Source organism: Streptopelia decaocto (genome assembly GCF_964273445.1).
Source record: "Streptopelia decaocto genome assembly, chromosome: 7".
Lineage (NCBI taxonomy): Eukaryota > Metazoa > Chordata > Aves > Columbiformes > Columbidae > Streptopelia > Streptopelia decaocto.
The window spans coordinates 16,531,502-16,548,391 of NC_138661.1; the positions used below are offsets into that span (position 1 = coordinate 16,531,502).

The following is a 16,890-nucleotide window of genomic DNA, read 5'->3' on the forward strand; positions in this document are numbered from 1 at the left end:
CTCTGAGCAACTGTGTATGAAGAATTTAGACTGTCATTTCAATCAGTTTATAATACAGAACCAATCACAACCTCCAGGATGATAGATTTTTACTGAAATAAAAATGCCTGAAAATATCCCTTCTAATCAGACTAAATAAGTAATAGATTTCCCTATTGTAAATCAATATTAACAATAATACTTTCAAATGTTTATAATCAAAGTTATTTGCACCTTACAGAGTTTATTATCGTTACCTGAAAATCAAGATATAGCTTAACAGTATTCTTCCAAACAGATGATTAATTATTGAGATAAAATTATGAGAAAATTACATTTTATTATTTCAATGGTAACATCACTAAATTTCTGATTAAAAGTAACTCCAAAAATAAAAATTAATAGAGCAAAAATTGTCCTCTTGAGCCAGTGGAACAAAATATTTAGTGAAATAGTGTTAAAATAAAGATGCTGCTCACGCAGATCTTGCTCTCAAATAAGACCTGGGCCAGTAAGAGAGAATCCAAGCCTGGAAAGGCTCAAAGTCTTTGGGGTTTAACTTGCTCTATAGTACCGTGCTCCCACAGCTAAGAAAGGATGGGAATGCATGTACGATAGGAAAAATCTGTGATATTATTTCTCCAAAACTGCAGTATTACATAGATAACAGAGGATTTGCTTAGTACAAAGGACACACTAATCTCAGTTTTATAGCTCCTGTGCTTACGTTGGGGTTCTGACTTGCAGTCAGCGTTTTTAGCTAAGTAACACTTCGGAGAGGAAAAAAATACAACAAAACCAAAAAAGCCACCAACCAAACCAAAACAAACAAACAAAAGCAAAGAAACATCAGCAAGTAAAATCAGGGAAATATATAGCATCACAGATGAAAGGAACAGCTACACTTCAAGTTCTTTAAACATCCAGAATTCTCAGAAAGGGTAGAGTTGAATAGCATATATTTCAAATAACCATTGCTACTGTTGTCACATTATGCCTTTAATCTAAAAATGTACTTATTCCCATTTATTTAATTTCCTTTATTTTCCTACTACTTGTTGATCCTCAACATGAAACACTATAATGGCTTACATACCAAAAATACTGACAGTTCACCATTTTTTATGAGATTAAAGATTACGGCATCAAAGTCATTGGCAAGGGACTAGGTGAAAATATCACGAACTGTGTATATGGATACATTAATATCAAAAATAACAGAATTAAAAGAATTAAAGAAAAATATACAGAATGAACCACTAATTAATAATTACATATTTAACCCTATTAAATCACTAGTTTAAGGCTGGGTAAACTGCCAGTAATACTGTCAGTGGGCACTGCATAACACCTATATCATTTTAAGACTTTCAGCTCCCAGGTATAATAAATGTGATTTAGTTAAAGACAATAAACAGAATGAAGAAAATTTTATTTCCTTTCCAAAATGGTCACTTCTTAGTATAAGATATAGCCATCTTGTTACAAATTAGGACAACTTTGCTTCTTCTTTCATACTGTTTAGTGTACGTTGAACTTAAAAAGCATTCAGAGGAGCGAGGAAAATACCACAAATGCATGCATTTTGTTCTTAACACCTGGGTGTACATATGCATATCTTTAATGTAAAAAACCAGAATGCTGAATGCAAATTCATACAGATTCACACAAACTGTGAGTGCTCCCTAAAGTCTACCACCAAAGCCATTTTCTGCATCTCAACAGACTGAGCCACAAGGCAATCTGTGCAGCTGTACAACCTGTGCATTTTTAAAACATAAGAAATGTTTCAGGAATATCTGAAAGAAATACTCCCTAACTATATGCATATCCTAGATGAGAGTTATTTTACTCAGAATAACATACTTACATTATTTTTTAAATTATTTTGCTGTATTATGTGTCACAAATCATTTTCAAAGGCAAATTCATGTGATTAGTTCTCAGCTCTTGACTATAAGAGATGTTAACTGAGAAGGTTAGAAGAATCCATGGAAATGCAGACGGCATCTCAAATAAGACACCAAAAAAAAAAAAAAATCTCATGGGACTGAGCAATAACAAATAAGAAATAAGGAACAAAGGTGACTGAGACAGACAAAAACATACAGCGTAGGAAGGGTCAGGGGAGAGAAGGGTAGGACCACATCCTAAATCAAGACCCAGAAATCAGAAGAAAAAAACCTGCTTTGCAAATATGTTTCTCTGGATGTTTCTCTGGATCTCCATTTTGGTGGCATAAAACAAACAAACAAATAAACTTCAAAATAATATGACAATTAGAGCCATTCCTCTCTTCAAAACTAGGTAGTCATGGAAAAAAAAACCCACACCTGGTCACTCCCTGAAGATACACGGAACTCTCTCTTTTACTCATCTTTGATCTCCCATTAAACAGACTTCAATTTTGGGATACACAAAGATACATGAGATACATGCATACAGTAAAAATAAATGCAAGCTCAAATTATTCAGTAATTCAGGTTAGTAGAATGCATGTTAAATTTTCAGTTTTACCATAAAAACTATCAATAAATTCTACCTTTCTTTTCTGTAATTGCAAATTCTTTTATAGTCAAAGCCATTCAATATGGGAAACGTTAAAAATATGTACCATGCTAAACTACATTTTGTTATAAAAGAAAATAAGTACAAAACCAAATTATTAACTTAAGTGAGATGAGTAATATTGTGTTTTCACATTATTCACATCCTCTGAATTTTGCAGAACATGGACCCTGCAGAAGAGGTGCCTAAAGCACACACATCAAATTTTTTTTTTTTTTGCAATAAATATAAGTTAATCTAGGAATCTAGACATTACTGTCCTTCATGACCTTAGTAAAACAAAGTTAAACTAAGTACATGACAATAATGCTTAGCTCTTGCTGTGAATATCCATCCCTTTTATCTGAATAAGCTAGAACACTGCCAGAACACACACTTTTTCAGTGTTCCATGGCTGAGAGGCAAATTACATTGCTCCAGGAATTTTAGTTTATTTTAAACTCACAATCTAAGCTACAAAATAGTTCTCCATTAAAAACAAAACAAACAAAAAACAACAACAAGAAAAAACCCACAGTCACAGAAAGGCACCTTTCTCCAAACACCGGTACTAACAAACTGAAGTGCATACTTACCATATCTTTCAAATTACATTTCAGTTTCAGCCTCATGCTTGAATTTGCTCATAAACTCACAATTTTAAGAGCCAGAGGGACTCTAAATCTGATCCATCCCCACTGTATAACACAGGGCAGGGAATCTTACTTGATAATTTCTTAAAGTCTGTAAGAGAAGTTTCTGCTTTTCTTTCTTCCTAACACAATAACATGTGGGCAGACCTGGAACTCTAAAATATTTGTTCACTCAAAGACCAATCCTGTGTGGGTAGTTAACAGGTTCTGTTGATTAAAATAAAAGTTCCAGACTTCTTCTATTTCTGTATTTTTAAGATTGAAGGTCTTCAGACTTAGAGTAAAAGTTGATACTGAAATGAAATTTGCTTCCAAAACACATTTCCCCTTTTCCAAAATGCTGCACAGTAATTATTAGAAACTGCTAATACTTGCCATGATCTTCTTTCATTTATAAATAAGCCCTGTGACATCAATGGATAATTGAGATGATTGCAAAAAGCTGCAGATGAACTCACTATTTACAAAAATCTGTTGTCTGTACAGTTCAACAATTTTACTATCAGGGAGAAACAAAAATCTGAAAATGGAAAAGAGCCAACTGCCAACAGCCAGTTCCTAAGAACATATCTGTAGGCTCCAAATTAATTATTGAGCATGCAAGAATTTAGTTAGAAACCTTAAAAGGAATTTTTAGGTTACCATCATCAAATATTTTAGAGAAAGATTTTGCATTTAGAAGCTGTTATGCAGATTGTACTCACCCTATTCCTTGAGCTATATGTTCCAGTTGCCGACACATGCAAGTTCTAACTTCATATTCCACATCCTGGCACAGTGACTTTACCAATGGAAGAATCTCTCTTTTAATACTGAAAACATGAACATTTTGTATTAATATACAGACAAGAATATATAAAAGCCACTCTGTAGTACTCAAATTTTACCCATATGTTACTTCTAATAGCAATTTTTTAAACTAATTTATCACATATGGTAAATGAGTTTTTCTGAGAATTTGCAGTTATAGAACAATAATATACATCAGACACAAATATGTGCTATAAAGAAACAGAAAAACGATCATTTACAACCATTATAATTTACTCATAATTCATGGGGGTTTTTTGTTTATTTTTTAACTACAAAAATAGTAAGTAGACTTAGAGATCCTGTCCTTATTTAATAACCATCTTCAGGACAAGTTTTGAAAAGCCACTGCAAGAATACAAGGAATTATATAAATGGAAGTGCAATTCCCAATTAATTGCCTCTGATACCTTATCTTTGGTATGCATGTCTCAGCAAAGAGATATTTGGGAAGAAAGTAGAAAATTATTTTCAGATTAAAAGCTTCAGTACTGCAATGTCTTTATGCAAGTAGAGCCAAGTTTTCATGTTAAATCAATGGCAGATACAAAACACTATTTTGAATTCCATTTAAATAAAAACACATACTACAACTTGGCAGAATCAGCCATTGTGTTGCCTGTCACTGCCCAAGATGCTGTCATGAGGATTCATAAAATATCTCTGTCCAAATCCTTATGCTGTTGCAAAACTCAGGAGAAATAATATGAAGCCACAGAGAAGCAAATTTTCAAGGCAGCTTGCACAGCCTCCAGTCATCTCAGTGAAAATTAATTTATTTCTTACAGAAAAATTTGGCCTGAAGTTTCAAAAATTGTACAAAGTCTTGGGAGTTTGGAATTTTAGAATACCTTGAAGCAGGGACTAGTTCCAAAAAATACTTGTTTTTAAATAGCTGTTGGAACAAAAGGTAGGAAAACTAATATTCTATTCCAGGGTCAAGAGTTTTTCAACACTCTATATAATGAGTCATATGAAATACAAAATAAAGGGTGTTAATTATAGTACAAATTTTGTGAGGAAGAATGGTGCCATTCTGAAGAAGAACTTGAAGATACACTTATATATTGCCTGTTTCTGAGGCCAGACATGTCTCCTGAGCCTATACCAAGACAGGGGAATGAGAGTGTGCCATGAATCTTAGTCTGCCATGTTCTCAATCTGTGGTTCCAGGTCTCTTTTCAGCCCTCTGAACTGCACTCAGAGGCCTCTGCCAGAGGATCAGTATGTCCCCAAAAATTCTCAGTGATCTTGTTAACATGTAGCTTCCGTACAGAAATGTTGCGACTATCTGTTCACTGAAATGAGGGGTTTCCTATTTTTGAAGAGCAAGGAATTATCTTAAAGAAACCAACAAGAGAAGGTACAAATATTTGAATTTATAATGGATAACACTATTATAAGTTCTCATAAGGTTCCAAACAATCTGGAAATTCACTTAATTGTCATGAGAATTTAACACTAAATAAATAAAAGCAATTGTGATTCTGTCAGAATTCTACAAATTTTGAAGATAAAGATTTGAAGGCTTTAGTAACATTCTCACTTTACCACACATGTACAATAAGTGTAGTCTACATCAGAAATGAGAACATAGCTAGCTTACTTTTGTTTGCCTCTAATTCTTTTTATTGAAGAAAAAAATTACAATTTAAAGACATTCATTCCTAAATGTCTTGTCACATGGTCTGTTGTTCACCTTTTCTGTTATGCTGAATTCTTGCATTTCAGGGCAGATAAAAATCACTACTAGAGCAGACTTCCTCAGTTAGGCATGGTTTCTGTGCATTTACTAGCCTTCAGCAGATTTATTTTGTAATGCAAAATCACACATGGTCAATTGCCTGGATAGGAAACAGTTTGGTGAAATGGTCCTACTATCGTAAGACTGGAAAAACCATGCAAAGAATGTACCACACCAACTGCTTTGGGTAGATAAGCTAATCAGATTTAGTTTCATCACCGGTTCCCTCTTCTGCACCATTGTCCAAACCCACAGATACTGAATCTAAGAGCTGGATAATATCAGGCAACAAAAGTGGCTCCTGATACATCTCCATATAATTAGGGATAGTAAAAAAAAAATATATATATATCTATGTGTTAAATTTGGTTAGACAAACAAAAAGTTAGGAACAGGATTCTTCTCTTTATGACAAGAAACTAAGGTGATGAAGTTGTGTTTTGTCTCTGTAAACTGCAGAGAAATCCAGTGCTTGGCTTACTTCCTGGTAATTAAAACAATACACAAGAACAGAATGAAAATGGAACCCATTCAAGCCTGTGGAAGAGCATGCAAATAGAAATTATAAACTGATGAACATCAGCAAGTCTGAATATGCCAGTTACATAATGAACTTTTTATTGTTAATTAATATCCAGATAAAGGGATCTGTAAAAATAAAGCATCTAATTTTTTGCAATAAAGTCTACTTTTCTCATAGTGATTTTTGCCCACTAAGAGAGAAATACTGGTATATACTGTGGAATTAAAATATATGTACAGTTTACTTACATATGGGCTTCAAATTTGTTAGCTAATTTTCCCATGATTTTACAACTAACTAAGCGGGACTGAAGTGATTGAGAAAGCTGTGCTTTGGAAACAAGTGGATTCAGGATCTATATGAAAGAAAAAAGAAATGCAAAGAAAATAAATGTGAGCAGTAAATATTTTATTCCCCTTCTTATAAAAAATATCTAGGAAAACACATCCCAAATGTCATCTGCCTCTTTCATGGAATTAATCAGTACTAACAACAATAATGCCTATGTACACTAAAAGTCTATTGGAAACCTATATGTAATATTCAGCACTAATTATAGCATGTTAAACCCACATCTTGGCCCAAAGAGCAGTTTATGATTCAAATCACAGCCACAGTTTTACATCTGTCTACTTGTGTCTTTATTTTGAGACTAAGTCGTATATGAATATTTATAGCTATTAGCTGGTAATTTTCACAAAAGTTGTTAGATATGTGCTTAGGAAAAAAAAGAAAAAAAAAAAAATCAGAGAAAGCCTCTCTGAGGTTATTTCTTATAAGTTTTCCCAGGAAACACCACTTGTGATGTGAAGTTTTGAGGCAATGATCCCTCTTGATTATGCATACTTCAGGGATCTGTAGGGAAGAGGTTTCATTTCCTTATAAATGCAGAAAACCTGCATCTTTATTGGAGCTCTACTGTCATTTGTTGCATTACCTCTGTGGTGCCATAAACAAAGAAAGGCCCACAGAACACTGTATTTAGATATATTCTTTTTTGCCCAGAAACAATCACAGAAAACCAGGTGTCAGCCCAACAGGAAAATCACAGAGAGGTATCTTCTGGAATCTGCCACAGTTCCTCACTCAGTCTCTTATGCAGCGCTCCACAAAAGGATAATATACATGGCAGGAAATTAAAAAAAAAAAAAAAATCTGGAATAATTTTTCTCCTTCTCTTACCAGCTGCAAGGACAAAGAGATCACCCAAACAGGAATTGGTACTTAAGTTATGCTTCCAACTATAACACTGCATAAAAAAACCATGTCATTAACCTACAAAACTGTCTATCATTTATTTGGTCTTTGAACTATGACAGCAAACACACTGTGTCCAGTAACACTAACTCCAATCACTGACCTAGACAGAGCCTCTCCCATGACACTGGGTTAGGCTGACCTTTGGTCTGACACACACACCTTTCCTTATGTCCTTGAAGTCTGTGATTGTTTCATGATTTTTACTTACAAAAAAGTTTAATAACTAGAATACTCCAAGTTTTCTGATACACAGATCCTTCAAGTAACAAGAAAGCCCCCTTTTCAGATTCACGTTCCTGCTGAATTAGCACTGCTTTATCAGTTGTGATCTTCCCAAAGCAAATTTTTGTGGAAACTTTTAAGTATGTTCCCAGAGACAAATCAGGGGAGAAACTCCATCTTCTTTAAATGGCATATTTAAAATTATATTACAATTAGTTTTTGGAGGTTACTAGAATAATTATTCTTTTTTTTTCCAACCCAACTTTTCCACCCTTCAGAAGATTATTTTTTATACAGTGCTGGACTTCGATTACTCATTATTTTCAAAGTATTTTTTTATACTACACAAGAAATAATATATGTAAATCTCCATAATGTTTTTTATTAAAAATACAGTAAATATACCTCTTTCAAATCTTCTAAACTTAACAATGAAATATGAATACTCAAATCAAAACTGAATAAATTAGCCGAGTAAAGGGGAGTGACATGATGACTTTAGTGACAGATTTACTTCCTCTTGCTTGAGCTACACAGTGAAAAATTAAGAGTGGTGGCAGGGCATCAGGTTTTTGTTCCATCAAGAACAACTGAAACACAAAATGAAATTGACCTCCTGCATTAAGTCCCATTTAGCAGAAATCAGAATTTTAGTCTAGTAGCAAACAAAATTTAGTTCTTTCATGAAGACAGAATGAGATACTATCCTGTAACCCAAAACAGTATACATGAAAATACATGACTAAGTGCACTGGAAGTGTTACAGTAAAAAGTCTTTATTTGCTGAAGAACACTTAAGTTTTTAAAGGCGACCTTTCTCTCTCGCCTTGTAGCACATTCCTCTCTTACAGTATGTGCCACAAGCATTACTGTTTTCACAGACACAGAACTGCCACAAATCTGAAAAGAGAATGAGACTTGCAGGGCACTATAATCTTACAAAATATTACTAATTTGTTGTTGTTAGCATCGGTGGGAGACTTATTACCTCATGCCTCACAGTTTCTTTTGGTAAAGCTTCTATTACAGCAAGAAGAGTTTCTAGCCATGCATTGCTGACTCCTATCAGAAAGAAAAGGGTTATATGTTATGTTGTTCATATAACGAGTATAACAAAACACACATCAGTTTTACAAAATTAGTTCTCATTTTTTAATTGCATCTCTTCCAGGAGTTATATGTCTAAAAGTCACTAAGTTAACATTCAAGACTTCAAACACCCATTAAGTAGTAGAATAGGCCAGAAGCAAATTCTTCCCCCATTTCTTTTACCTTTTGAATTCTGGTAGAGGAAAATAATTATCCTGTTCATTTTAAAAAGACAATTTCTGTCATTTAGACGCATATTATTTTCTTATGCCCACTAAAACTTTGTAGTTTTACAACAGGTCCTTTTTTCTTTATATCTTGAAAATAGTGTCAAAGAAGTTAAGAAAAAATAATCATTACAGAAGAAACGTCAACCATTCTTGCTCTGTTTTCTCAGCCACCAAACTCTGGTACTTCAGTAGAAGCTGGACTCAATAACAACTTTGGCATTTAGTCCTTCAGACAAAATGTTTTTGTTTGCTTCAATCAGAATTATGTTTAAATATCAGTATGGAAGTGGTCAGCATGCAAAAACATTTCAATTCATGCAAGGCTAGATATCAAGTACCAGTAACTGCACTCACTGCTTTACACAATATTGCACAGTCACTAAGGAAACAACACGTATAGAAGTAACCAGTCACCAGCACAGCTGCACAGCCCTGACCTGCATCTCTGTGTTCCAGGTGCTGGAGAATGATATGTAGGAAGGAGTGGGAGTACGTATGAATGGACACCGACTCCTCTTGCAGAACCGTCAAAAACGAAACAGCAGCTGTTAACTGCATTTCCACTCCTGCAACATGTAGCACCTCCTGTATAATTACAAATTATATCAATTTAGAGCATGAAGCAATAATGTAATGAAAGAATATTCAAATTTTTACATTCACTTTTAAGAGTGAATATGCAACAACCTGGGTAAACTACAATATCAGCTGTAAAAGTATTTTCTCTTAACAGCAATTACTCAGAGATATTCAAATCTCTTCTACCATGGCATTAACTTTTTAAGGAAAATATAGTTAATTGTAACATTTTTGGTGACTTCCAGCTTCATTAATACATATGTGTGGATTTTTCTGATTTATAAAATGAGATGTAAAAACAGACAAGCCAAAAACTGTACTTCTGCTGTTTATGCACATGAATTAAAAATAAATATTTCATTCATCCAGTGAATGATACAAAAGTAGCAGAAGGCAATTTAGATTTCATCCCTTGCCAACTGACATGCAGCACAGATAAAAATGTATATGTGTATATACAGTTGTAGTCTTAAAAATAAAGCAAGATGTACTAGAATATTTATCCAGGTAACTCAGCATTTATTAGTACTTAGCTTTAATATTTAAGAATATAAGAATTAGGCTGTCTTTAAAAACATCAGATCAAAAGTTAAACAAAGGTAATACAGGAATGAATTATTACTAGATTTTTTGAATGAAACAAACAAACAAAAAAATCAGATTTATATACATACCAAAGAGATTGCAGGATGCAATCTATGATATAGTATTCCTTTAAATATGTACATACCAGCTAGGTGAAAATTCCACTTCTCCAAATTTATCTCATTTACTAAATTTACTTCTCTAAATGTATCTCATGACAAAATAAAGTGCACTATTCTACCACTAAAGCACTGCACTCAGTGGTTCAAAACTCAGTGAGAGTTTAAAGCCCATACTTTCTATTCAATATTTCATATATTCATTTCTTTTTTTTTTCATTTCTTTTTTTGAAGTGCATGAAATAAGCAATGTTTTCTCAGATTACATTAAACAAGAAGCTGATCTTTTAATTTTTTTTTTAATCAACCTAGACCAGATTAATAAAATATCCACTATGCACATAAGTATTATGTAGAATAGGAATTATGCAGAGAAAATGCAGTTTGCAGAGAACATCTGAGAAATTTAGTAGATCAAGCTTACTTCAAAGTAAAATAAAATGAAGTTTTCAATACACAAATGTGAACCAGTTCATGTGTGCAAATGTGTAATTTTTAGTTTATGTGATTTCAAAGAGAATCATGAATTATCTCTAATGAGCTGTCTTAATTTACAGCTGTGTATATTTGTAACAGCATTCTCTGTGCCCTGACATCCCCAAATGAAAAAAGGAACAGCATGGTTCAGATATAATCAAATATTTTCATCCAATAGCCATGGAAACCATCCTCTTGTTATTTCCACAGCCTGTCTCTGGCCTTGTGCCTCCATTGCTATTGCAACAGCCACAGCTAAGAATAAGGACACCTACCAGTTTTGTAACTGGAATGTTTCTGGGATCAGAATACCTGTGCATACTGTTCTGGGATTTTGGCCTACATTTGTTCAAAAATACATCCCCAAAATAATCAAAAGAACTATCTATGCACTGAAGATGCTAAGACACCACTGCAGATCAGAACATAATGCAGCTGAATTAAATTTTATGTACGTATTCGCTCTGTATGCAATGCAAACAGGGTTACTTACCATCAAATAAAGTTTCCAAATAGTCTCCTCCACAGATCCACACAACTCTGCATAACCATGTGTGTGAACACATTCTCTGGATGTGCCTCCTCATGGACCTCGGGAGACATTGAAATGTGAATTTCTAGACTGCTCACACACCTGCCTGAATTGATGTTTGCACTCAGAACCGTACAGTTCCACACAGGAAAGCATACGGGTCTCCCCTTCTCATTCCAATTTCACTTAAGTCGAGTGACTTAAATATACTTAATATAAATATATTTATTTTCCTATCTTACTCAGACAAGCATTTTAATGGAATTTAAGGGCACCGACATGTTCTAGAACTATCCTAATGTCTACGAGTTAAACTCAGGCACCAAAGCTTGCAAAATTTAGAAAGACTGGCTTATTCTATGAATTGGAAAACAGAAAATTCACCTCTACTTTAATAGACTTATGTCCTGCAGCAACAGATTTCTCTTGAAAGAATGCTGCAAGCAGAGACACAGTCAATTGTTTTAGTAACTGATGGCATGCCAGAAATCTTTATTTAGGAATAGAAAGACACAGAAATAATGGAGATTACAGAAGCTCTAAGATACAATGAGGATAGACCTTAAAAATCAATGTGAGGTGTAAGATGGTGAAAATCAGTCCACCTCTTCTTAAACTATAAAATAAACTGTGGTAAAAAAAAAGAAAAGCTTTCAAGGGGAGACTGATATATTACAGAAAAAAAGTAACTGTGATGAGTTTGGAACTAATCAGACAGAACCAAAGAAGGCTTGATGTTTATGCTTCACAAGAGTAGCCATAGTTTTCTACAATCACAGCATTTGGAAAAATCTCTTTTTAGTCAACGAGACTGACACCTGTAATCTCCCTCCACTGCTGCCGGTGGCAGTGCCCAAGGATGGACAACAGGGAAAATACAACCAACGTCATTTGAGAGAAGCCATTTGGTGCACAACCAGAAATGCTGAGAAGAGTGTCTAAGCCTTCCCTAAACCTGCATTCCAATGACTTCCAAGGTTCGTGAGGAGGTGCATGCAGAAATCCAGAGAGTGGGGATCTCTATGCAAAAGAACGCATACAAGGATGTCACTTCTTTTTAACTGTACAATTTTTAAAAATATTTCATAATCTTATTCCTAAATTACCATCTAAATTACATAAAACATATATTTTTTTTAGTGTAACCAAAATACTGACACTCAATTTAATAATTAGTTAGATCTGGCATGTTTATTGGTGTATTGTGTGTTTTATTTTGCTCATCTCAGACCTGAAATGCTTATGTCAAACATATACAGGGTCTTTGATATAATTTTTATTTAATTAGGTTTTAAGGACTGATAAGCAATTTGCATATACCTAGCTCTGATAAAAACAGTATTTATTTTTGCTTTTAGGTTTCTTCAAGTATGCTAAATAAGTACAGTTTTCTGTTCCCAGTTATATAGTGACAATACTTTCAGATAAATAGCACCCTGAAACTACTGTACAGTTCATTTTTCATGTGCAAATTTGAATTCAAAATGATTTTTCCTAACCTACAGAAGTGAAACCAAGTGCAGTAATTTAAGTCAGCTTATTTCCCTGCAATACCAGAATACATTTGCAAGACTTTAACCACAGTTGAGTTTGATTATGCCTTTATATATAACAGTTTCCATTAGAGAACTATTCCTCCATAAATAAAAGGATAAGAAAAAAAAAATAGGCCAAATACTGTTAAAAGTGCAGTGAACCTGGGTACAAAAGAACTGTTCTTCTATTAGAGATTGAATAAATATTAGATAACGGACCACCACTGAAGAACCTGCTTCATAAGAGTATATCCACAGAAAGAAATTTAGCTTGCATACATTCCAGAAAGTTTTAATCGATAAAGCTTAAACCTTAAAGGAACTCTTAAATTTAGACTGACCTAATTATATTTCGCTCTTTTTCCCCCTGCCCTAAGCATATTAAGTTTCATTTAATTTATCATCTAGGAAAGTATTCGATTTGGATTTAAATGACACTGAAAGATGAAAAACATGTTACTTCTCTCAGTTGCTCAAAGATTGATTAGATTTATTATTAAAATTGTCTGCTTCATTTCTAATTTTGTCTTCAATTCCTAATTCTTCTTTCTTCATATACTGTTTTCAGTGGAATGTCCATTATTATTATGCAGGAAGATACTTTATAAAAAGTAATTAAGTACCGCCTGATCTATGCACACAGAGCTCCAACTCCCAACTCCAGCTCCAAATCTCTCCGTATTTTCCAGGCCCTAGGCTCTGATCATCCTTTTAATTATTTTCTCCATCCCTATATAAAAAAACTAAGAGTAAAATAAAAAATTGTTTTCCCATATTAACTTTTTATTAAAGACGGAGAGGCAAAGACTACCACTTCTATACCCCCTGGCAAATAAGTGTAAAAACAAACAAAACAAACAAAACAAAAAAAACCCACACCAAAAAAAAAACAAACAAAAACCAAAAACAAAACAAAAACAAAACAAACAAACAAAAAACAAACAAAAAAAAAAACAAAGAAACAAAAAACAGTGTTTCTTATTACTCCTTCATTTCAGGAAGAACTTTCCTCTCAAAGCAGAAAGACCAGAGACCCAAATGGATTCTGTATGCTAAACAGAAAATTAAAAATAAACCCTTTTCTTGAAGACAGTAGGTTGGTTTAAGAAATAATGCATTATGAAGGTCAGAATAACCCATGGTAGTAACTGTAGAAACCTGGTGTAAGTTAAAGGGTTTGCAATTACTTTGTAACTTCAAGTCATTCTTTTTCTCAAAGATTCTTTTTTATGCACATATATATTTAAACAAAATGCCTCTTGACCTGCATCTTTTAACACAGAACACAATAACTAGAAGTACTTTAAAGTCTATACTAGCCCTCAGTTCTGAGGACAGCTATTTCTTGGCCATTTGCTGGATTAAAATAATTAGACAAAAGCTGGAACAGCTCCTCTTAAGAAACAGGAGCCTCCTGGGATCACAGATGTTTCAGGAGATAATATGAAATTGAAAGGTGATGTCTGTTATTCACAGAATCACAGAATGGCTGAGGTTCAAAGGGTCCTCTGGAGGTAATTTTGTCCAATCCTCCTCCTCAAGCATGGTGACCTAGAGCCAGAACACATCCAGACAGCTTTTGAACACCTCCAAGGAAAGAGACCACTACCTCTGTGGGCCATCTGTGCCAGTCCTCGGTCACCTTCACAGAGAAGAAATGTTTCCTGATATTCAGAAGGAACCTCCAGTGTTTCAGTTTGTACCTACTGCCTCTTGCCCTGTCACCTGGGCACCACTGAAAAGAACCTGGCTCCATCCTCTTTGCATCCTCCCTTCAGGTATTTCAGAGAATCACAGAATGGTTTGGGTTGGAAGGGCCCTTAAAAATCATCTAGTTCCAGCCTTCCACTAAACCAGGTTGCTCAAAGCCCCAAGCAGCCTGGCCCTGAATACTTTCAGGGATGGGGCCTGTTCCAGTGCCTCATCACCTTCATGGTGAAGAATTTGTTCCTTATATCTAATCTAAATCTAAACTCTTTCGGTTTAAAGCCATTACCCCTTGTCCTATCACTACATGTCCTTGTAAAAAGTCCCTCTACAGCTTTCTTGTAGGCCCTTTTTAAGTACTGGAAGGCTGCTAGAAGGCCTTCTCAGAGCCTTCTCCAGGTTAAACAACCCCAACTATCCTTTATACAAACACATCTGTATGGAAAATGAGTGTATAACATTACACGACCAGCATGTATCTACCACAGCTAGCAGTGACTTATTAAAACTCTGGAGGGCAGCACGTGAAACTTCAGTCAGCTAAAAATATACTTTTCTGGAGAGCGGCATGAAAATCTTTACATTTGGATGAAGGTGACTGAGAACACAAAAATGAACCATTGTGATCAGCTGGTCCTCAAAATAGTTCTCAAGCAGCTGTCAGAACACTGGTAAATCTTTAGAATATGTAAATACGATTAGTTCTGCTTTCTTTTCCTGTTGTAACATTTAAAAAAAAAAAAATACCTGCAATGTTTCATAAATTCAGTGAATTAATGTGGAATATCTACTGGACATACCTCTCACAGAGAGCGACTTCATAATAAAAGTGGGATTTTTTTTTTTTTTTTTTTACTTTTGCTAAAGTACTTTTACTGGCAGGAAAAGATGCATTCAGACCTCATCACGTATGACTTACTCTGATTTTTGGTAAAACTCGACGAAGTGTTTCTGCAGGATTCTGTCGCATCAGGACTGGAAGATTTGCCACCACACTTGTTCCTTGGATATCCTGACCAGAACTTACAAAAATATATACATACAATATATTACTCTCTAGGATGGTTACAAGCTCACAGTTTTCATTTAAAAAACAAACAAAACACAAACTACCTAGGTTATTTATATAATAAGAGAGGCATTACTTTTTTATATAATATGTAGTAGAAAACAACATTAAAATAATATCAACCATAAAAGCCTTTATGTATCATTTCTAATATAGAATGTTCTAATTTTTAGTGTAGTTTTGGAAAAAAACAAAATGTTTGAAAGATCTTTTCGAACAGGATGATCAAGACAGTGGTTTCATGGAAGCTTTTATATTATAACAATACAAGTAAAAAGTACATTCATACAACATTTTAACAGAAATCTACAATTTTTTCCCCTTTTTGTAAGGAAAACAATCAGATGTATACTCAGATGTTTATTGACAAACATGACTAAAGAAGGATGCAAAAACTTGGTTAGACTACAAATCTTGTACATTTCTCCTCATCCCATCTCTTTCAATGGTATCCCACAACTGAAAAAGATAAAAAAAGCAGGATGGGAGGGAAATGGTAAGCAGCAATTAAGAAAAGGCATAAGTTGAAAACAAAAGCTACCCAAGTGGATAACCTTCTAGAATGGAATCAGAAAGAGTCTGGTTGCCAAAATAAAAAAATAAAACTAAACATTACCATATTCTTTTTTCCTGTTTAAGTGCATGAAATCCATTTTGCTAAGCAAATTCAGATTTGTTCCAACAGCTAAGCAGCTTGTTTTTAAATAAGCACACAAAGCTCAACTGTACACATGCAAGCACTTCTGTTAGTGTGGCATTGCAATTAAATGTACAATATCATTATACATATCATTTTAAGAGAAAATTATAGTAAAACTACTTTTAAATACTTCCCTATACCACTCCCCATCCCCTCATCGCTCCAAGTTTTCTTAGTGAAACATATGAGCTCAGGAAGAGGACTAGGTACATAAATTGGTCACAGGACAGTAGATTTGCACAACCACCTTCCATTTTTGTTCTGTCTCTGAAATATATTTGAGGAATTCACAGTTAAGATGCGAAGCCTTCCCGAAGCATTCAGAGCTGAAAAGATCTTTACTCATTTCATTAATGCTCTACACCATCAACAACATTAACATCTTTCAGAAGACCAAATGAAATTATACGTATATTCAAGCAGGCCAATTCAGATCCATTTTGTTAAATGCATAAAAAATGTGCTTTTAAAAAAGAGGATATGTTTGTATAATAAGCAAGAGGCAAAAGTAAAAGCTTTGGTTAAAATCA

General features: G+C 34.1%; 1 protein-coding gene across 2 annotated transcripts in view; it reads right to left on the reverse strand.

The window, feature by feature from the left end:
• Nucleotides 1-16,890, reverse strand: part of PPP4R4 (protein phosphatase 4 regulatory subunit 4) — a 68,438-nt gene that overhangs the window by 27,413 nt on the left and 24,135 nt on the right. For both annotated transcript variants that reach the window (XM_082058551.1, XM_082058552.1), the window contains exons 3-7: nucleotides 15,511-15,613; nucleotides 9,495-9,642; nucleotides 8,727-8,800; nucleotides 6,505-6,611; nucleotides 3,884-3,991 (exon numbers count right to left, since the gene is read on the reverse strand). In XM_082058551.1, coding sequence (XP_081914677.1) covers nucleotides 3,884-3,991; nucleotides 6,505-6,611; nucleotides 8,727-8,800; nucleotides 9,495-9,642; nucleotides 15,511-15,613 — 540 coding nt within the window. The remainder of the gene's footprint in view (nucleotides 1-3,883; nucleotides 3,992-6,504; nucleotides 6,612-8,726; nucleotides 8,801-9,494; nucleotides 9,643-15,510; nucleotides 15,614-16,890) is intronic.